The 22,873-nt window shown below is 34.4% G+C and overlaps 2 protein-coding genes across 2 annotated transcripts; one reads left to right on the forward strand and one right to left on the reverse strand.

Annotated features, from left to right (window-relative positions):
- Positions 1 to 1,111: 1,111 nt before the first annotated feature.
- On the reverse strand, positions 1,112 to 10,886 carry LOC120325688 (sorting nexin-6-like). The gene is made up of 13 exons (XM_039391790.2): positions 10,719 to 10,886; positions 10,123 to 10,275; positions 9,595 to 9,705; positions 7,004 to 7,125; positions 6,271 to 6,394; positions 5,974 to 6,072; positions 5,291 to 5,396; positions 5,066 to 5,162; positions 4,311 to 4,350; positions 4,076 to 4,162; positions 3,856 to 3,951; positions 3,586 to 3,735; positions 1,112 to 3,083 (listed from the first exon to the last, which is right to left on the reverse strand). Exons 1-13 carry the CDS (start codon positions 10,722 to 10,724, stop codon positions 3,033 to 3,035), a joined length of 1,242 nt encoding a protein of 413 aa, XP_039247724.1. The 5' UTR covers positions 10,725 to 10,886; the 3' UTR covers positions 1,112 to 3,032.
- A 172-nt stretch (positions 10,887 to 11,058) lies between these two features.
- LOC120325684 (eukaryotic translation initiation factor 3 subunit D-like) lies at positions 11,059 to 16,930 on the forward strand. The gene is made up of 10 exons (XM_039391782.2): positions 11,059 to 11,357; positions 12,197 to 12,334; positions 12,748 to 13,014; positions 13,259 to 13,429; positions 13,727 to 13,951; positions 14,482 to 14,611; positions 15,136 to 15,278; positions 15,914 to 16,059; positions 16,230 to 16,431; positions 16,664 to 16,930. The coding sequence occupies exons 1-10, from the start codon at positions 11,232 to 11,234 to the stop codon at positions 16,799 to 16,801; spliced, it is 1,686 nt and encodes a 561-aa protein (XP_039247716.1). The 5' UTR covers positions 11,059 to 11,231; the 3' UTR covers positions 16,802 to 16,930.
- The last annotated feature ends 5,943 nt before the right edge of the window (positions 16,931 to 22,873 follow it).

Raw genomic sequence — 22,873 nt, forward strand, 5'->3', positions numbered from 1 at the left:
CCTTGAACGAAATTCTTTCCCAATAACCTCCATCGATTTGAATATTATCAAATTAGCAAGAGCGATTGATAGACGTCGCGTGCCAACCTTTTTTCATCTGTCATAGTCAAAACTAGCTATCTGGAAACCTTTAATGGCCGAACAATAATTTTTTCCTAAATGCATTCGTTCACAAAATTGCAATGCCAGTGAGAAGAACCATACTGCGCAGGAATTTGAGTCATAAATAGTAAGCACTAAATGTTGATATAGACATGCAGTCCTAGCCTAAATCAAAACTTTGGCGACTGGCGTTATTTTAAATTTGTAGGCCACGCATTGTTACATTAGTTTGTAATAAGTCCAAAATACCACAGAGTTAGTCGTCGGGAATCGTGATGTTTTTTTAGTTTCTGAAATGAACGCCGTTGTTTGAGATCACCAAACATTGGTCACCGCCAGGGTTATAATAAACCTAAATTTTTATTAGATATATTCGTATTCACGGAGACTAAACTGTGATTGTTTTGGTATAGTATGACACGCATGTTGCATAACATTATCTTGATACACTCACTACACGTACGTCCGTTTTTCACTGTCACAATACCGCTTCGGAAACTTGAGAAAGGTGATCTTCAGCTATTCTCCTTATGTGAGTCATAAAGCCCTCTTCTTCTTCAATGTACAATGGGTAAATGCATAAAATAGTCCCCGAGAGAAGCTTGAAACAAATTTTATGGGCTTTGACTTGCATTAGAGTCACGAAATTTTGTTCAGACCGGATTTCCTATTTTATAACAGATCACATACCAATAAAGATCATAACTCAGCTTCTACCTCGTTACTTCCAACAAATAGTGTTTTCGTGAACGTTATATGTCGACGAAGGTTGGTGAAAATTAATGGAGAAACAACAATGTGTCCTTTTCCATACTGCAGTCGATATAAAAAAAAAAAGGTTACGGACTTCGTAACTTGGGTTGTCAATTCTCAACAACCCATCATTTACATGGACTGAAATCATTTATACACGTGCCTAATTGGATTCGAAACTGCGAACTCATACAGGATAACCTGCTGCACAATGACAAGCCCCACATTACTTCAGCACAAAAATGAACAAAGTTGATAATATAAATCTTTTTATTTTGCAAATGGGAATCATACACAAAATCACAATTATTAGTAAGTAAAATGAATTCAGGCATCTTCAATGTGGATCTGAGGAAACATATATCAACACCGGACCAAACAAAGGAACAAGTCACAGTTAACATCAAGTTATTAATTTCCACTATACAGCACTTCTCTATCAGTGTAATATCAATCCAAGACATGTTACTTTTGTCAAGAAATTCTAGACAGCACAGGGCGAACACTCATTTCGGCCGAAAAAGAATTGATCCGTAATTGATGGTAAACCAACAAAAAATCGTTAAATTTAACAAAATATGCATCATGAATATGATTATGTTTATTATATATATAACATTTTGAATACACTTAAGTATAGAAAATGAGTGAGACGACCTGCCAAGTCAAGAGCATGACTTACAAAATGTTATTCTCATCCTCTATAAAATTTTGAAACAGATATTTGTCTACAGAGACACCACGCAAAAATATTTGTTTTGATGAGGTTTCAGCTATCAATAAATGGAAATTCCACTAAGTCGCATTATTGTGTCGAAAAGCATCAAAAACAGATGATTAAAACAAGATTATAATAACATACTATGAATTGCATAATATCTATACCACATCCTATTAATGACATTTATTTTTATGAAAACCTCCAATCATAGCAAGTATAGCAAATTGCATCATTGAAATTAACATAGAAATGTACTGATGCTACTCCTATATCACTTTGACAGTTCCAATGATAGGCCGATGCAGAATATTTATAAGGATTTTTTTACTCATACTCCAAGTATAGGTAAATCTATCCTCGTCATACAAAATGCAGCGAGCCAGCCTATTGGGATATTCTTAAAATTCAGTATCAGATGAAATAACGAATCAATAGCACCGAAGTAAGAAAAATCATATGATATACTGCTGGTTTCAAATATGTGCTTAATAAGAGATAATGATGGATTATCACATGTGACATCAGTCAAAGATTTAAGATCGCCAATCAAGTCAAACTTGCATCCTAATAGAAATCAAAATTTTTTACTTTTCAACAAAACAAGGTCAGAACTCTTAATCATCATACAATAAATCTGAATGATTGGTAGATAAAGTGATATAATATAAATTCAATAGCAATCTAGTAAATAAGATTTGGCTGAAATCATAATAGCTATAATAACAAATAGAGATGACAAAATAGTAATATTCATGGGTATATTCCAATATATATTGTTATATATTATCATTGAATAAACATATTTATTTAACAGAGCAAAAAATAGAACGCTGTATTTTTAACTTATCGGCTCTTATATATGAACAATGATCAACGTCAAGCATCATTAAAAGTTGAATATCAAAGAAGGCAGCAAACTTCTCCCAATTTACATTTATCACAACAATGGAGATGTCATCAAATAAATAACTTACCACTCTTGGCATATGTCATAGCATATATTCACAGCATAACATAATGGAACTGATTTTACTGGATGAATAGTGAAGCTTTTTGTGATAACACAGAACAATACAATATACTTTTTTCAATATCGAATCTTCAAATAACATTTTTAAAATAACGAAACATGAAGACAAAATTACCTCACTCAAACCAAATTCTTGACATCACGAAAAATCACATTATTATAAGATAAAAATCAAAGAATGAAAAATATTGCAACTGAACATTTCAAGTTAGATTAGAGAGATATCATATCACTGATAACAGATCATAAAATACTCAACACAAATGTTTGACAGAGAAAAGAAAATCTACTATAGGTGATAAGATATCAATCTATCAATCAATCATAACAACAATCAAGTAGTAGTTTTTGCATCAACAAAATCAGAATGATTCGATTCTATTCAACCGTTTAAAGTCTTCTAATAATCTCTCTCTATATCTCTATTTAACTCTGCTCAATAGCAGTTAGACAGCCTTTCAGCACTTGGACAATAGCCTGAAAAAAAGAAAAAAAAATGTTTTATGCAAACTCGAGTATAGTTGTTGCAGTAGCTAATGTTAATATGAATCAACCATTAGCAGGAAGACGTAAATTCAGATGATATTGTCAATCCATTGTATCTTCCGACCAGAGCTTCCAACATAATGGAGCGGTGGTTCCCACCCGGTGGGAAATTTGACGACTGCAGGTGGGAAATAGAATGCTCCTCTAAAAAATGTACGCACAACAACAAAATTATTAAATATTACACAATGAAAATCACAATATATGACATGAAGCGGAAATGACTCCCATTCAATTATGGAAACTTTACTAAAATATCACGTTGTTCGCCATGATATTCTCATGGTGCTACTTAATTTATTTTGATTTTTGGTCGGCCGATAACAGCCTCACAGACATGTCTCGAACGAGCACCAATGCTGACTAAACCTGTCATAAGTTAAATGAAAATTTTATTTTCATTTTATAGAACTAATTTGAGGGAAATAATTACCTTGGAATGTTTGACTTCAAGTTCCCCAAGCTCGATTAAATTCTTCCTAAAAGCTGTAACACGTCGACCTTTGAACTCTGTTAATTCCTGTTTACCAACTTCAGAAAGCTTTTCAAACTTCTCTCGAGTTTCAACTTGATTCTTTTCTGCCTGAATACAGAAAATTGTAAATGGAAACTGGATCAGTATGAGCAATAAGCGAGCAACAAATACAAGATTCAAGAATATTTCAATTTTCAATAGAGCAAATATTAAGAGAAAATTACAAACCTGGTTTACATTCTTTCCCTTTGCTCTTGCTTTATCCAATTCTTTATTTGCAGTTTCATAATTTGCCATAGCTCTAGCACGACGATATAGCAAGTCCTGTATAGTAAAACAATACAAAATAAAATATTCTGAACTATGTTTTAATGTAATAATGTCCAGCAAAAGAGGATAATATTTCTTATATATCATTCAATCATTTGTTCAATAACAGTCAACTAACCTTGCATGCCTGAGTGTCACGCATATAATAACGCAGAAGATCTGATAATTTTAAATCTTCATCTGATGAAACTCTCGACATCAGTTTCTGGAAAAATTAGACAATACAGTATCAATCAATTTGACAGTCATTATATACATAATTGAAAATAGGCAAATATATTTTAATGCTAGTTGAGAATAGTATGGTGATCTAATTTATCAAAAACATAAAATCACATAAAATGACATCTTACCCTGATTTTTTCTAACGTGTCATGGACTTTCAACAACATCCTAAATATGAAAAACAAAAATGAGTATGCAGGAATATAAATATTTTATAAATATTATGTAGAACATGAGCCGGTAGATTCAAGATCTACGTTGCTACCACCGCATGATAATCAATAATCCAAATATGCAATTTTTAAACGAATTAAGCTTCATATAGAAATAAAATCTTTGCTATTGTATAAAATAGGAAAACTAACCAAGAACCTGGCAATCACAGATAAAAGCTTTAACAAAGGGATAGCCAAAGGGATTAGGTGAGTGCAATTTAACCTGTAGGATTCAGGATAATAAAAATGAAATAAATGCATTTTGGGATGAAGCTACAGATATATTACAGCTACATACAAGACAACCCAACTATACTGCTTTATTATCATTAAAACTGTTGTTTATATGGTTATTCAGACTTCACATTTGGTTTGAAACTTGGAGTGTCTATTTATTTAGAAAAAAAAACCTCAAACATCTGCATATGAATTACCTTATTACCTGCCAAAATTTGATACAAATATGACCACGAATGTACTTACCACATATTGTTGTTCCAACTTAATCTAGCAGCATGTTAATAGAATTTATTGCACATGATCAACAAGTATTTTATTCTGATATTCTATGGATCTGGTCATAAAGAAATCCTATATATATGGCCAACAGTTGGCTATGAACGTAGTCAAAGGATGGCTTAATGAAAGTGTAACTGCTAAGAAACTACCTGTCGAATTGGGATTGATGACTGCTTCCAATAGAATATTCGATTGTTGCCAGAGACTGCAGATTCCTGGCAATAGTCAAGCAATCATCTGCACATTCTGAATATAAAATGCAAATCAGTATGTTAGAGTGATGTGGGTGATGTAGTGTTGAATTAGATGCTATCTATTTCACCAGAAATTCTCAGTTGTGACTCTTTCTGTAATCAGAAAACAAAAAATCTTACGTCTATGAGTCTTTGTAAATTTATCAGATTTCCCTGTTGCATCTTTAATTCTGCTGTGATATTCTGTGATGAATGATTTCTCATGTTCAAAAAAATCATCAGTATCCTAGACAAGAAAATAGCTTTTAGTTGCATGAAATATCAAGCAAGACAAGAAATTGTATCTTAGTAATATCACTATCACAAGGAGCATAATTACGGTAGATGATAAAAAGTATGCAGACTTGAATTGACAAGGATCGAATGTTAGTCATGCCACAAATAGCAAAGGATTCGACTCTGATTACTACACTTCCTGGATTCAAATTGACACAAGACAATTGAATTAAACATTGGTTTGGACTGTGATAATTGATGACCAACGCCACGTCAGAAAAAATGATTTGAATGTGTGTCACCACAGCTAATAGTCTATACCAGGGGTGTCCAACAGGTGACCCATGGGCCACAATCTGGCCCGCCAAGCAATTTAATGTGGCCTTTAAACACTCAAGTTTTTTTCCCATCACGCATGAAATTTGAATTCGAAATTATCCGCTGTGTTTCTAAATGTTCCGCCACATTGCCCACTGTATTTAATACTGCAAGACCAACTGACAAAATATCTTGGCACATCCCCAGTCTATACTAAAGCATTCGGAGCACAGCTGAAGAAGAAGGAAAATAAGTGAAAATGTAGCAACCTTTTGTCCAGACAAGATCAATGCCTCATCAGCAGATTTTGTTATGTTCTTGAAAAATCCAGATAAAAGTTCTTTTTTGTTTTTGCCCCTTACATTCAGCTGTGAATAAATAGATTAGCACTTTTATTAGCATTATAAAATGATACATATGATATCTAAGGCCCTGTAAATTCCACAAATATCCGGACGCTTGATCACATCTAAATATCTGAATAACAAAGTAAGAATAGTACATCAAATTTTGTAAAACAAAACATCTTTAATGATGAACAAACTGAAAAAGAAGAAAAATGTTACCTCATTTTCATACACTAGAAAAACTTTGAAATTGCTATCAGTTCTCAAGCTTGGATGTGCTGCAATTCTGCATAAGAAAATCTCATGCATTGCCACTGTTTTCTTAAAAATCGCCAGATATTCCCTGTAAGAAATGATATATAAATTGACAACATATAATAATTAATAACATACACATCAAAACATTTATAATAATATTGAGATGTAATTACAACAATCCATACCTTTTGCATTCTGAAATATGTGAAACTAATGTTGTGGTAATGAATAAACCAGCTATGAGCAACCCTGGATATCGAATATTTAATGCAAATTGTGCACTACAATTTATTTTTAAATTTTGATATTCCAATATTGTTTTACGTCAAGCCTACCGGTATGTCCTGGACATTAAGATTATATCCAGTGAATATACAAAGTGGACCTGTTCATATTTTTGACCTTAGACAACCGCAGCATGCATCACAGCTTCCAAATACCGTTATATTTCGCATCTCGAAAGTTACCGTATGTATTAGATTTATGCGAAGCGTTTCATCATGTTAATGTACTTTCCTAGAAACTTCTTGTTACTGAGTTCCAAATAAAGAAAACCTTAACATTTTGAATCACACCACAGTATACACACTAGAAGTATGATTTGAAAAAATCCCAAAATCCTTTTAATTTTTTAAACAGGTAATAGGTATATAAAGAAAATTTTGATAGTGTATCGAATTTTGCCTTCACTTACGCTTCAAGTTCTTGCTTCATTCTTGTGAACTCTTCTTTTGTCATTGATCCTTCACCTTCGCTCAATTTTCCCAATTTCTCTCGAGATGCTTCAAAATCTGGCTTTGGAGGAGCAGGTGGAATCTAAGGATACATGATTAGGTTACATCGATATTTTTCCAGCAGCAATTCAATTTTAGTTCACACATTTTTTCGTATAGTGTTTGCATAAATCATTGTTTAGCATTGGTAAACAAATAGTGACTTATACTTGCTGTATCTATGATTTACCTAAGACAAACTAATATATCAAATTCAAAAATATAATGCTTGAGTGTTAATATAGATATATTGTAGTGGTTATTAAAACTCTCCTCTATTTTTAACTGAATTTCACTAGCCTCAAAGACACTAAAAAAACACTTTAATTCAACTGAATAATGATAGATTTTGTATATGGTGCACGATAGGGAAATTTTAAATTGTTCAGTCATGAAAGGGTCAACACAAATAAGTTAGTCATACCAGGGAAAGTACATTCATATACCATGAGTGAATCTTCTTCAAAAAATTTATTGACAGTTTATTTCTCTAATACTAAGCAGGCATCTTTAAAAATGCTGTTGTTTCTTGATCAATTGAGTTTGAAGTTTAGTACTCAACAAATTTGAACAACGCAAGTAAGGTAATTTGGTAATATAATCATTATTTTTATGATCTCTCTGAAAGTAGTTTTAATTATTCCACAATTCTAAATTAATCTAAATTGTCTAGTTTCTTTGCTCATTATTTTCAATAAGCTGATTTTCGTTCACTTTCTTGGTGATGAAAAAAATGTTTACGAGCCAATTTATTTAAGATATACCAGTAAATATGAGCTGGGTAAATATGAGTGTATAATAAAAATAAAGTCCATAATTGGGTAACCACATTGTACTTGAACAAACAACAGCAAATTTCGAGAAAGGTGACACTGACATCTATTATTATTTATTTATAAATTGAGAGGATATTTTATTAGTGAGTACAGATAGCCAAAACAGATATATCATTATTACAAATACATTCTAAAAATATTTTTGAATACATTCTAAATTGCGCCAGGTTTAACAAAGAAATTTGCTTTTTCCTTCACAAATTATCATAAGTTGAATGACTGAAGAACTATATTGGCCCTAATTTCCAGGTGTCAAATGATCAAGAGGACATATTTTAACATTAAATTATTCAGCTTCAATCAAAAAATAAATGAAGAATTTGCTATATCGTACATAAGTTCTGCAACTTCTGATGTATTTGAATATTTGATTGATTTTAGACATGCCTATTTGTGAGCATTTCAATTTATTTAAGTCGATACCATACAACATCAGCCCAGCAAGGTACCAATCGACCTACTAGATCGCAACCCATTTCCTGTCCGTTGTATTCTATTGCTTTGTAACAAACAATAAAGATTTGTCATGGTACCATTATCAATACATATAAAGACTCATTATCCAATTATGAAGTGATACGGTAATGATTATAATCAATATACAAGACATTGTGTATTGACTAATGACTTCTTCAAACAAATTTGGTAAAAGATAGTAAGTTATTTTTTCAAATTTCTATGAAAATGAATTCACAGCTGACATTACTGAGATTGAATATCACATAACGATAAAAGCAATGGGCACTTAGCTAGCTGTATTGTTGCAATTTTATCTTATGAAATATCTTAATAATGATAAGTGCATTATAAGCCAATAATTACAATGAAAATAAAGTTATTTATGTACCATCCTATCATCCTGCAGGTTGAGTTAAATTTGTAACCAACATAAGGAAACTCCATCGAAAAGAGCCAAGTATTTGCTGGATTCTATATATGATAAGCTGATAACTTAAATCCTGTTAGTCATTCGGCATAGTGGTTACATTGCTAGTACAAGTATAGTGGGACTCAACATACTTTTCAATTTCACACATAATTTCTAATATAATCGTAAACTGAAATATATTCTTCCCAGAGAATTAAGTTGCGTGCTAACACTAACAAATCCCTTTAATGAGCTATCTGTAGATAATGGTCATCAGTTAAAATTAATAAATCATCTTATCCTTCACGTTGTGCATAATTTCAAAATATAAAAATAGCAATATCATACATAACATACCAGAATTTCACCAGAGGAAAATTTTTTATTCAGTAAAGCATCAAAAAATAGTACCGTACCGTACTTCAAATGAAAAGTTCTAACAGAATATGTTTTGGGGCTCCCGAAGTATGCGAACCAAGATGGCGGACATCGGAATGTAATATGTGTACTAGGTTAGGGTTAGGCCATAATTTTAGCTATAAATACTACGGGAGGCTCTTGGCTAGTCTTCGAACTGATAATAGGACTAAAATGAGGAAAATTAGAAAAAAATTATCGCCTAACCCTAACCTGTTACCCATGTTATGTTCCGATGTCCGCCATCTTGGTTCGCATACTTCGGGAGCACCTATGTTTTTATAATGTGTCCATTGTTATCCATACAGAAATACATCATTAGGTATGTGACCTGACACCTATACAATTAGAACAACCTGAACAGATATGATATGTAAAATAATACACCTACCAATATTCCAGCATAATTTTCATTCTCCACATAAGCATCATGAAGCCACACAAATTCCTCATGCTGCCTTACGACAGAATATTCTGACTTCTCGAATTCTTTCATCGTTGTCTAAAACATGAAAAAGGGTTAATTTCACAATATTAGGACAAATTTTTGTATTTTTTTTCAATTGTTCAAATTGTTGGTAATATATTAAACAATGCATGAAAAAACTAAAAAGGTGGAAAAACGCATAAGCATACACTCATTTTGTCTTCTCTCAAAAGATAAGAAGATGATTTTATTAAAAATGTGTAGATTAATGTAGTTCAACATTAAATTAGTCCTGAGTATCTCAAACTGGGCCCTTTATCCTCTTTAGGGGTATACCAAGTATTTTTATAGAAGAGTATTTTTATAGAAGTGTTGAGAGCGTTTGAAGAGGGAGCCCTCGGCTTATCACAGTTTAAGAATCCTTAAACTAGTCCAATGGTAAACTGTAAAAAAAAAGATTTGTACTTTGAATCAATGACAAATCATCATTACCCTGGTGTGAACAGTAAATTTAACTTTTTCTTTTTCACTGAGAGCATCAGATATATCAACAACAAGTGAGTTATCTGTCAGATCCACACTGACTGACCGTTGTGATTTTTCCCCTTCTTCAGAGAGCAAGTCAGGGCTGTCATCAAGTCCATCCTATGAAAATTAATAATAAATATTTGACATATATAGAGTTCTTAAATGGATTTTAATGAATTCAGTTTTCAAAATTCAGAAATTGAGTATGTCAGTATGTACAAGACCACTGTTAAAAAGCATTTGGACTATCAAGGCTATTTATCAGTAAATGATCAAATCAGACAATGCTGCAGTGCTGACAATATCAGAATGCAGGAATGTGTAAATATGGAATTAGGTTTAAAATAAAATGACTTAATGAAGGTGTCTGCAATTTCTTAGATCTGTAGATGAGCAAAGAGCAATTTTGTAGAACAATTTCAAATTGTTAAGGTCATGTATATCAACCTTTTGAACAACTACACACCATAAGAGTACAGTACGGTAGTATTGCGATGAATAATTAATCAAAATACCGTACCGGTATACGGTAATAGCGTAACACAAATGAAAAATCTCACCATCATCTTTTCAAGTTATTAGCTAGCGTGGGGTTTTGGGCTCAGGAAATTATTTGAAGACTTCAGCATGCACGAGAAGATAAGAACTAGCTAGAATTTCCGGGTTTCCCTTGTTTCTGAAACAACACAGCCGGTATAAAGCAGCTCAAATTGCACAACTGACTGAATGAACAATACCGAACCGTCGAGCAAAACAACCAACAAATTGCTACCACATGTAGCGCCAGAGAACCATGAACGAATCCCAATCACGTGACTCTCCAGATGTAGAAAACGTGTTGCGAAACACCGGCAAAAAAAACAGAAATCAGCGGGCGCTCGAAGTTGTGCGCCGAAGGCGAGGGGTTTACGGTTAATAATTCTTTCCAGCAGTATTTCAGTAACTTTTGAATGAGCGATCAGCAAACTTGGCAGTACCATTGATTCTATCTTGTTGCTCTTTTAACTATTTTAGTGTAATATTCGGCACTGCTGGTCTCAGGTCCTCCACCTTCTGACCTTCCTGATTTCAAAATGACTGCGCAGTTTGTCCCACCAATAATCCAGGACAACCCTGATGGTTGGGGTCCAAGGCAAATCCCAGAGAAGTTCAAAGACATGCCATACCAGCCTTTCAGCAAGGGAGATCGTTTGGGAAAGGTATTGCTGACATGTTTAATACGGTACATTTTAACTCATTGTTAGGTTTTATTCATTGTGAATGAATCGAAATGAGAATTATATATGTTCTGTACTTGTATATTGTTTCAAAGATTCTGATGTTTGTCATGTGTATTTATTGGGTCTCATGTAGTTTCGTACCTAACATACTTCTAGTGGGCGAAGCATGACAATTTTTTCACGTATCAATCCTAACCCCCACCTGACTACACCATCCAAAAATTACGTCAACACGACGTCACAGTGACGTAAGAGAGCCCTTCAAACTATACGAACTGCCATCCAAGACGCCCAAACGAGCACCCGAAACCAAACAGTTATTTCTCTCGTTTTCTCGTCGCAACGATTCCAATAAGTGAGAGATCAATAATGTCAGTCAGTTCTTTATCGTCGGCGTCAATGCCATTTCGGGCGATTGTACGTATATTTGGCAAGCTCTATGACGTGATTGTGATGTCGTAGTGACGTAATTTTTGGATGGCGTAGTCAGATGGGGGTTAGGATTGACATATCAAAAAATTGTTATGCTACGTCCACTAGAAATACGTTAGGTACGAAACTACACGAAACCCTATTTATGTATTGTGATTTTTTATACCATGGCGGAGTTATCAATAATAACTTATCTCCAATCAATTGCAGAATTCGTTTCACTGTTTCAAGTGAATTTATCCCCTGTAATCAAGTTCAAATATAAAATGTTTAAATATTGGATTTCAGAAATTGTAGAATGCAGAAATGTGGACTGTTCTAGTTTATGTATGTGTATTGTGAAATAATATTTTGATATATGCAATTTAAATTTTCTCCTATAAAAGGTTTCTGATTGGAGTGGAACAACATACACAGATCGGCGGTATATGAATAAATATCACTCACAATTTGGTGGTGGAAGTCAATACTCATACTTCCATGATGAAGATGAAAGTAGCTTCCAGTTGGTGGATAATTCCAAGGTCAATACTGATTTTATTTATTAATTGTTCAAGAATTTTTTGTATTGAAATGTGGATATTAGGGCTATATTGAATATTTTTCCAGGCTGCAACTGAGTATATATATCATGGTTTTGCAGCACAAAAATTTATCAGGGATATTTAACATAACATGAAGAAATTGTTCCTACAAGTTGTTATTCCCCTTTTTGTTTTCATATTGTAACCATTTAACAAATTGTGTTTACTATTTATATGGAATACACCGGTTCCAACTGTATTCACTTATCATTAGAACGATGTAATTGAAAGACTCAATGTGTTTTGAATAACAGAGAAATATTGGTTGCAAAAAAATAAATAAAACAAACTTTAAATCATGTGTATAACTGTATATACATCACTTTATTATACGCTATTGAAATCTTCTTCAGATTCAAAAGCCTCCATACCAGAGGAATAGGATGCGATACAACCAGTTTAAACAGAGGCAGCAACGGCAGCAGCAGAGAGATGGTGCAAATCAAATTGGACAACTTCCTCTCACTAAATTGGAGAAAAGTAGAGAGCGAGATCGGCAAAGACTTCAAAGAAAAATGCAGAAGCAATATGGTCAATCAAGACTACGATGGGGTAACAATAGATATCAGAATCAACAGAAAAGAAGAGATGCTTCTGTTAGAGTTCTGGAGGATTGGGAGGTTTGTATTATGCAATGATTAGTGTCTATTATAGATAAGTCTGATCAGTTCAATCCTCACTCCCACTTGCCAAAAGCTTCTTTTTTTATAAAACTATCGAGATATGGAATTGGTTTTCAACCTCTTTAGTGTTTGTGCTAATGAAGTAAAGTGAATGGATTGCATTTTGTTTGTGATTTTACTATATATAACCCAATATTTATAACCTGCTTACAAGATATAATTTGAAAATAAATGAATTCAGGTCAAAGAAGAAATGGATTTCACTCGTCTTTCCAAACTCAAGCTTCCTGATATCGGTGAACCAAAGGATTTGTTTGTGTGTGGAGCTCTTGAGCAGTATGATAAATCTTATGATCGTGTCAGTGTCAAAGCAGAACGTCCATTGAAACGTGTTAAGAGGATCTTTCACAAGGTTTACAAAATATTTTTCACTCAGTTTGGATGTCTTAGTGTTTTGATGGAATTTCTTTTTAAATCTTTGATAGTTAACTACTTATGTTATTGGAAATTCAAAATATCTCATCTGATTTACTGCATAGTAGGAACTTATGATAATAGCAAATACCGGTATGGGTTTTGTATGATGCACAAGTCATGACGGTTTATTAAATTAACGAAATTTGGAATGGCAATATTAAAATATCAATATACTATTTTTATAATCATGAATTTTAAAATGTTTCTTCATTCAAAAATATACACTCAATAGGTTACAACAACTGATGATCCTATTATTCGAAGATTGGCGAAATCACATGGCAATGTATATGCTACAGATACCATATTGGCGACTCTAATGTGCTGCACACGATCCCAATATTCTTGGGATGTCATCGCCCAACGTGTTGGACGGAACAAACTGTTTTTCGACAAGCGAGATGACTCTCAGTTTGATCTTGTGACTGTCAGCGAAACTGCCAATGAACCACCGCAGGTATATTATCTTTCAGTATTTATCATATTAGCCAATATAAAATTTGGAACATGTCTTATGATGGATGGTTACAATGAAGAAAAAGGCATAAAAAATGCAATGATTTCCTGAATGTAACTGAAGTTTCTAAGAATTAAAGAATCTCTGGTACATTTCATGATATTGTGCTCATTTTAAGTAGGTGGCAGAAGTCGTGTTCTAAATGACTATTGTATCAAAATTAAAAATACTAGACCAGCGGTTTTCAACTTTCAACAGTGGAATTCCAACGTAAAAAACATCCAGCGGCCAGAGGAATCCCTTCGTAATAGTTTAATTATCTTATGCAAAAAAACATTGAATATTTGATTAATAATTGTATGAACTATAAATGGGACACCGTGGAGTCTCTGTTGATTATTACTGCACTAACCCCTGTTTAAAATATTGCCTGATTGTACGAAATCGTTGAAACATTTTGACAATGCATCTTACTGAATCTTAGTGTCATTTTTAACAGTTTTTGAAATCAATTATTTTTGTATATTTAGGAGGAGAATACAATTAATTCACCAGGGAACTTGGCACTTGAAGCAACTTTCATCAATCATAATTTTTCTCAGCAAGTTTTAAAACCAGGAGAAAAGCATAAGTTTGGCAGTGCCAATCCATTTGTCCCAGGTTTGTTGAAAAATCCGTTTATGAATCCAATTTTAATTAGGATTAATAAAAATTGAGAGACTGTTGCGAGTCATTAAATACAAAGACGAAAAATATAAATATTTTCCCATTTCATGACTGCTGCATACATTTTATATAAGTATTTGCCTGTACATAAGATTTACGGTTTTAAATAGTTTGGTCTAGGGTTATGCATTTACTAAGTGCCCAAGCTGAGACGAGCTGACAGAAAGAAACTATGGAACTTCTGTTGGGAGAGATATGCACACTGGAAAACTAAGAATTAGGTCTTGTTCCAACTCTATTAGGTATAGGTCTTTTCACAATTTCCTTTCTATGTCAAAATTGATTGAGGTTAAAATCAATACAATTATTAGTTCATCGGGTCTTTTATTTCTGAAATATCTGAAATTTTTATTTGGTGTTCTGCAAGCAATTTAGGATTTAAAAAGTTGTTCCCTGGAACAATACAGGTTGAAAATCACTGCTCTATCTGTTAAATCATTATTCATAATTGTTATCAGATCAAGATGCCAGCAATGTTGCATCTGTAGCATATCGCTATAGAAAATGGGATTTAGGCAATAATATTGAACTGGTGGCTCGAACTGAACATGATGCTGTCATGACTACAACTGGAGGAGATACTTGTTTTATCAATGTCAAGGTTAGATTAAAGTTCAAATTTGATTTATTTTATAAAAATGCTGTCATTGTGTATATTATGTTGAAATATCTGTTAGTTTGTTGTAATCTTAATACTTAGGCAGGCTATGCTGAATAGAAGAAAGACTCCAGCCTACCTATCAGTAACTTCTTGTTAGAGCCTTGTTCTGCGTGAAGTTGGTAAACATGATGTGTTGCTTTTATAATTTGTAACAATATATAAGTAATAATGATTTCTACAAGTCATACATAAGCAAGAAAGCGATGCTCAAATATATGGACATAAAGTCCGAAACGCTGTAGTAGGGGTATGCAATCTGTCACAGTAGTGTAACGATACCAGCCGTCACGATATCATAAAAACTTGTTCCCCTAATGTAAAATTATACAGCTCATTTTAGATAAAATATCAGATCTTACAGTAAATTTAGGAACAGATAAAAGCAAAAAAATCTTCAACCACTGGAAACTTCAAAGCAATTGGTCCATTAGTGAATGAGAAAAGTGATTTTTTTCATAAGATAACAAGAAGAATAAGAATAACAACAACATATTAACAAAACGATCCATAGATTCACTTGGTCCAACAATCATTTTATGTAAAAAAAAAAAAACGCTCAATACTTTTCCTTCCAGACACTGAATGAATGGGACAGTCGCAGCTGTAATGGTGTTGACTGGCGTCGCAAATTGGATTCCCAAAGAGGTGCTGTACTTGCCACCGAGCTCAAGAACAACAGCAGCAAATTGGCTAAATGGACAATGTCTGCTCTTTTGGCTGGGTAGGTTTCTTCCTTTGACATATATATGATGTTGCGTTAAATAATATGTATTAGATTTGCCCATATCTTATCACTTTGTCATATTTTACCGATTGAGGCTTTTTTTCTGTCACTCGTCACTGCCTATCTGTCGTTTTTTCTAATATTTTATTATACAAATGCCATCACAGATCGGAGTACTTGAAGATGGGATATGTGTCCAGAAGAAATGTTCGAGATACGGCTAACCATATTATTATTGGAACTCAACAATTTATTCCAACTGAATTTGCAGCTCAGATCAATTTGTCGTTGCCGAATGCATGGGGAATACTTAGATGCATCATTGACACTTGTATGAAACTACCAGAGGGAAAATACCTTATTTTAAAGGTAATAATTGATAAAAATACAACTATATAATATGTAAAATTAGGAGAGATTTTTAGCATTCTGTAAAAGTTATTGGAAAAGCTAATCAACATCGATAATTATTTGTAGATGTGTTTATTTTGAGAACATTAGGAATTAGTTTGGTTTTTTTTTAATCTCACTGAAATTCTCACTTCTGGCTGTAAAGGAATATTACAAATATCTTATCAAATCGACTTTGATTCATGTACAGGATCCCAACAAACCAGTTGTCAGGATCTACAGCTTGCCTGAGGGAACTTTCAGTTCTGAGGAAGAAGAGAGTGAAAGTGACAACGACAGTGATGAAGATGACGATGATGAAAGGAGAAAAGGCGGAGAACGTCGTTGACCGATTATTGGGGATGGAATAAAATGAAAAAATTCTGCAAGCTGAATCAGTGATGTGCTTTGGTGTTTATTGCTAAACGGTGTTTGAAACAGAGAGAATAATGTAATAAAAGAGTATTCATTCATGTAATTTTGTTTTAAAATTTTGTTCCTATAATAATCACAGATTGGGAAAATACTGTATGGGTCAATTTGTTTGTTATACCTGAAATTCAATTGAGTATTGGAACTTGGAAGACTCTTTTGGCCTATTCTGTGAAAGTATTTTAGCACTAAATCGGCAACCTATACTGCGCAAAAACCTTGATTGTTAATGGACTGCATCAGCACTAGGACACGATAGTGCCCAACGTCAACATTGCCTGCTTGCAAACGTTGTTATGCGTTGCTTATCTTCACATGAAATGTCACGCCGACGCTTGTATCGGCACCTTTGTGCGTTTGCTCCCACTAAACGTCAGACACAAGATGCCAACGCCGAGAAATAAACGGAGCCTTATCGCTTAATGAGAATATTCCACGCAATACAGTCGGAGAAGCAGATTGTCAGTAGTAGAGGTCATTAATTATCGGATTTTTGGTAAAAATGAGTTGGTTGGCACAGCATTAAATATAAACATGATCCGTTGTCGTAATTTTGAGTTACTGGGTTATGGCTTCCTCTGCCATCAAGTCCATGCATCTGAAAACAAATTACTAGCTAACTCATCCCATACCCGTCATGGACTCGTAACCGGACGAGAGGCTGTGGTTCGTCATATGATTAAGCCGTCTTATCGGCTTTCTTCTCCCAGAGATAAATTTGTGAAACTATCCTAATAGTGCCGCACAAATAGCGCGTCAATATTAATTACGACTATTACCTTCCAAATTTTGGCTCTAAATAAACCTATATGGCCTATGCGATCGTTCTGTTTTGGTACTAGGGGCTACGTTTTAGTTGAATGAATCGAATATGGACAAAAATACAAATGTTGATTGAAATCATTCGCATGTACTTTTTGATGTGAGCTTCGCACTGTCTTAAATAATAGTAGAGTTGGGGTTTCAGTGCCGAATTTGATCCAAATTTGACAAACCATGCAAAAAATCACATATGCATGCGAACAATTATTTTCGAAAATAGTTATTTTCAAAGTAAGACGGCTAAGTTGAGTTCACGAGTTATTGCCATCATCGCGCGATGCTCAAAATTTCATCTGTGTGAAAAAATTGTGATTCATCGGCCATATATTCTGTTTTTAACTTTCAAAAGTATGTGCGGCCCGCTAGGACTTGCTAACCTTGATTTTGGCCCCAAACAACAAAAGGTTGCCGGTCACTGGGTTATGGCTTCCTCTGCCATCAAGTCCATGCATCTGAAAACAAATTACTAGCTAACTAATCCCATACCCGTCATTGATTCGTAACCGGACGAGAGGCTGTGGTTCGTCATATGATTAAGCCGTCTTATCGGCTTTCTTCTCCCAGAGATAAATTTGTGAAACTATCCTAATAGTGCCGCACAAATAGCGCGTCAATATTCTTGTGATTTAATCTAAAAGGATCCAAGGGCTATCAGCCTCAATCGACGTAGCCTTCGTTGTAGTTTTGAGTGCTGTAGTAGTGTAGTGCAGTGCAGTGTTTCCCAAACTGTGTTCCGTGGAACACTAGAGTTCCGTGAGCGTTTTCGTCTAAAATGGTCGCCATGGCGATCTATGGACCGTGAAATGGCGCCCAAGACTTTTCGATATCGCGTCACCGTCGGCTTAGCTTTTTGCCTCTTAAGTTCAATATCAAGTTTACAGCAATCCTTTTGGTTATGTCATAGATAAATAAGTATGTCTGAAGCAATTGTCGGCAAACTTTGTGTACTTGCGGGCCAAATATCCAATTTTTCGGTTGCGTGCTGGCCGCATTAATTTCCCCCTATGTACAATCGCCACATCTAACTTCAAATTATAGCGCACTCGTGCATTCTATTACTGCGTTAAATGACTGCCACAATTAGACGTGTATGTGGCCTTTTTTATATATATTTTATCAAACAATACATTGTTTTTATTGAGTTATTAACATTGTTTAGGATGATGTTGTTTCTGTGTTCAGGCCAAAGCGGCAACTTCATTGCCATGCAGTACGATCTGACAAGCGAATACGCAAGTTATTCTTAGTGTAATACCTTTTAAATAGAGCTGGTCGCAGCTAGAGTTTTGTTTTTTATCAATTCTAAAACAAACAAGGGCTTGTTTTAAATCAATTTTTTTCTGTAGTTTTTTATTGAAATACCCCTTGTATCGCCGCTAAACTACGCCAAAACGTTGCATCCTGGCAGCTGCAAACGCAGCCAGAATTATAATTTCAAAAATGTAAGTAAAATTTTTTATTTTGACTTTTACTTCTATTGCGTACAATCATCGCCACGTTTGTATCTCCATCAAAGTCATAAGATTTTACCCGGAATGTTTAGCCGAGATATCAGAGAGATGTTTTGAGTAAGAAAAATTGACATATTGACATTTTTCCCATAAAATGAAGGCATTATTACGGATAATACTGTTCGGTTAAATCTATGCTCACATTGCTCAGCATACTTTGTTTTAAAGGTTGAAGTGATAGAGTTTTTCAAAGTTATACATATACAAACAAATTTATTCGATCGCATTTTAATTTTCGCAAGGTGGTTTCATCGCAGAATGGCTCATCACGTAATGGCTTATCGGTTGCATGCGTCTTATTGCGCCAACCACTGAACTACAGCTTGAGAAGGTGTGCATGAGCCTCTATCGATAGTTGTAGCGTTTTGAAAGATTTATTGCAAATAATAAGCGCTTGGCAAGTTTTTACATCTATTTTTCTTCAACCTATTTAATACAAAAAATCAAATAGTACAGCCATTTTGAACAAAACAGGCGAAAAAAACTTGATTTAAAACAATTGTTTCAAAACAATTCTTTTTGAACAAATCCCTAGTCGCAGCACTATGTGCTTTCGAAGTGCATACTTTACGTTTTACACTGTCGCACGATGAGCAGTGGCGCAGCCCCGGGTCGAATTTTAACATTGGATACCTTAATAATTGCGATGCTGACCTTGCATATCAAGCAAACTGGTTTTGAAATGCGCGAGAAAGAAATATGTTTTTATCCTCCAAGCACTTTGTAATGTTCGGCCCCCGTCGCAAATTTCCCTCCGTTTCCCAGACATTTTCAAATTTTAAAAATCAAAATAAACTTATAATTACAACCAATGATGGGACGTTCATCAAGTAAACGACTTACAACCGGCGCTACTTGCTATAAAACAAGAGACGTACAGCGGCACTTGTTACCACATAAATCCATTTGGATACAATACATTTTAAAACAATTTTTATTTTATGAATTAAGAGTCGTTCGAGGGCCGCAAAAAATCCGTTCGCGGGCCGCATTTGGCACGCAATTTGCCAACCACTGGTCTAAAAAATAAAGGCAAAAGATCAACTCTTCTTCCCCCATCTCTGCCTGGTTTCATTTTGAAATGCTGAAAATATTACAGGGCTGCAGGCTTACAGCTCGCGAACTAGTTCTATCTCCATTAGACGTAACATTTGAGGCAAACACTAAGTAATGGAAAGTAAATGACATAGAATGGTACGGTTCCCGTACATTTGAACTCACGACAATTGCACCTGCATGCTATTCAAAGTGACTATAGTCACTTTGATGCTATTGCACATATGGAATTTTTTTTGTTTTGCGGATATTTGAACCCCTACTAACCTTCCCCCATGGGTTTTAGCACCCGCATATAGATTGAACCCGCGGATATACACATGGGTTTAAATGTACGGTCACCAATGGTACATGAATGAATTGATTAATATACACAGCATTTAAATTATGGAACGATAAAACATTTATGATAAATGCAATTGCACGGCGAACCCATTGGGAACCGCTACATTACACAATTTTTCTATATCAATTTTACTCTTTCATTTGTTGGTGTTCCGCAAGGCGAGATAAAAAGTTTAAGTGTTCCGTGGCTGAAAATGTTTGGTTAACGCTGTTGTAGTGCATACCATGTTTATATGTTGCCTGTTCCTAACTTTTTTCCGTCTGCGCCGAAGAGGGCAGATGGAAAATCGGCCGAGAAGATTCACATCAGGCGAGTTTTCTAAATTTGTCTGGGATGGTTCAAAATTGCAAATGCGCATAGGTCATCTGCGATCCACGATTTTGATACAAAATGTCGTCGATACCGACGTAGGGAATTGTATCAACGTTCCACCATTTAGAAAAATCCCCGATGGCCTCTGTACTGGTCAATAATAATAAATTTATATATCTCATATTATATATCATTATGACATTTTAATGGTACTGATAATCCTATTATAAGATATGTTGCGCTATACGTGGCAACTTGAAAATATGAAGTTTCTATTGGTGTATTGAAAAACCTAATTCAAACCTATAGTTTATTAAAGCAATGCAAGAACGTAACGTTGCATGATAACCAGCATGTACGACATATAAACTAATGTACGGAAGATACAATTACCATGACACGCTTTGCGTAAATCTGATACACATCTTTCGAAACGCCAAATATAAATAAAACAATTACGGCATCGTGTTTAATTTCAAGCAATCTAATTTATTTAGATTTCATATGAAACATAACAAGCGATAAAATGTTCAATAAAGGCAAAAACTCGTTCCTGAAATCTCGGCATTATTTCAGATTACATCGGGAGGTGGAAATAACTTAGTAAATAAATCAGTGAGAGTATAGGAACACAACCCTGGATTAGATTTTATCTACATTTTGTGGGCACCAAATGGACCCATGGTTCAATTTTCTGAATTTTGGCTGTTGTTCTTGTCGGCGCCGTTGTTGTGAATGGACGCCTTTATCGGGATTGTTGGTTCATCAATCTTTTCACTTCTAGTTAAAAGCATATGTTGGAAAAAATATAGAAAGTAGATAGATATAGGAACTATTTTAGATTTTGAAAATGACATGGCCTGTAGTAAGTAAAGGCAAAACAAATGGGGAGGAGCTTTGAAATATTCAGTGACTGGAAATATATACGATCTAATAACAACAAAGTTGTATTGAAAAATGTGTATATATCAACAAGAGAGCTATGCTCAAATATATGGACACGTAGCGCCACCTAATGGCAATAATTTTGATGACGTCATAGCAACAACAAAAAAAGTAATAGCCTTCTGAAGAAAATTTTTATCTTTAACCACTGAAAATTTCAAAGCAATTGGTCCAGTAATCAAAGAGAAAAGCGACTTTTTAAAAACGTGTCAAAGAATAAGAACAAGAGAGCTATGCTCAAATATATGGACACGTATCGCCACCCAATGTGAATAATTTTGATGACGTCAAAGCGAAAAAAAAAGTAATAGCCTTCTGGAAAAAAATTTTATCTTCAACAACTGAAAATTTTAAAGTAAGTGGTCCAGTATTCGAAGAGAAAAGCGATTTCTTCAAAACTTGTCAAAGAACAAGGACACTAAGAACAACAATAAGACAACAACAACATGATATTGAAACGATCGCTATGTCCACTACGTGTCCAACAATAAGAAGAACAACAACATAATATTGAAACGATCGCTATGTCCACTACGTGTCCAACAAGAACAACATAATATTGAAACGATCGCTATGTCCACTACGTGTCCAATAAGCTTTCTGACCAGTGAGAACGTGTATGTTGTTTGCCGACAACTACGTTGGGCCGTTGTTTGCCACATGATTGACCGTCTTATCAGTTTTTCTATTTCTAAGATAAATTTGAAAATCCCGCCGAGATGAATTATCCCGGCAGTGGCATGTCTGTGACGCAATCCCGCAAAATGTTTTTCAGCAAACAACACCAATACGATTCGCGCATAAAGTCACGGCCAATCTTTGGTGAATTTGCTTCCATGGCGCAGATTGTGGATATTTTACCCGCAGTGAACCCCATCTGCTAGCAAAGATTGATTATTATTATATATGAGAAAATTGGGCATATTATTCAGTTTAGATTACCGGTAGGCATTCCGCCTCCACGGCGGCTTGCTGGCGACACAAAGTGGCAAAAAAA

This window comes from Styela clava, chromosome 4 (assembly GCF_964204865.1).
Source record: "Styela clava chromosome 4, kaStyClav1.hap1.2, whole genome shotgun sequence".
Taxonomy (NCBI): Eukaryota; Metazoa; Chordata; class Ascidiacea; order Stolidobranchia; family Styelidae; genus Styela; species Styela clava.

Bases quoted from the DNA above. Each gene is read 5' to 3' on its own strand.
- LOC120325688 (XM_039391790.2), bottom strand. The intron at 5,397-5,973 runs GTTGCTACATTT...TTTCTTGTCTAG, and splicing joins TGATCTTGTCTGGACAAAAG to GATACTGATGATTTTTTTGA. The intron at 4,163-4,310 runs GTAAGATGTCAT...TAATTTTTCCAG, and splicing joins ACACGTTAGAAAAAATCAGG to AAACTGATGTCGAGAGTTTC.
- LOC120325684 (XM_039391782.2), top strand. From the start codon at position 11,232: ATGACTGCGCAGTTTGTCCCACCAATAATCCAGGACAACCCTGATGGT. The intron at 12,335-12,747 runs GTCAATACTGAT...AATCTTCTTCAG, and splicing joins AGTTGGTGGATAATTCCAAG to ATTCAAAAGCCTCCATACCA. The intron at 15,279-15,913 runs GTTAGATTAAAG...TTTTCCTTCCAG, and splicing joins CTTGTTTTATCAATGTCAAG to ACACTGAATGAATGGGACAG.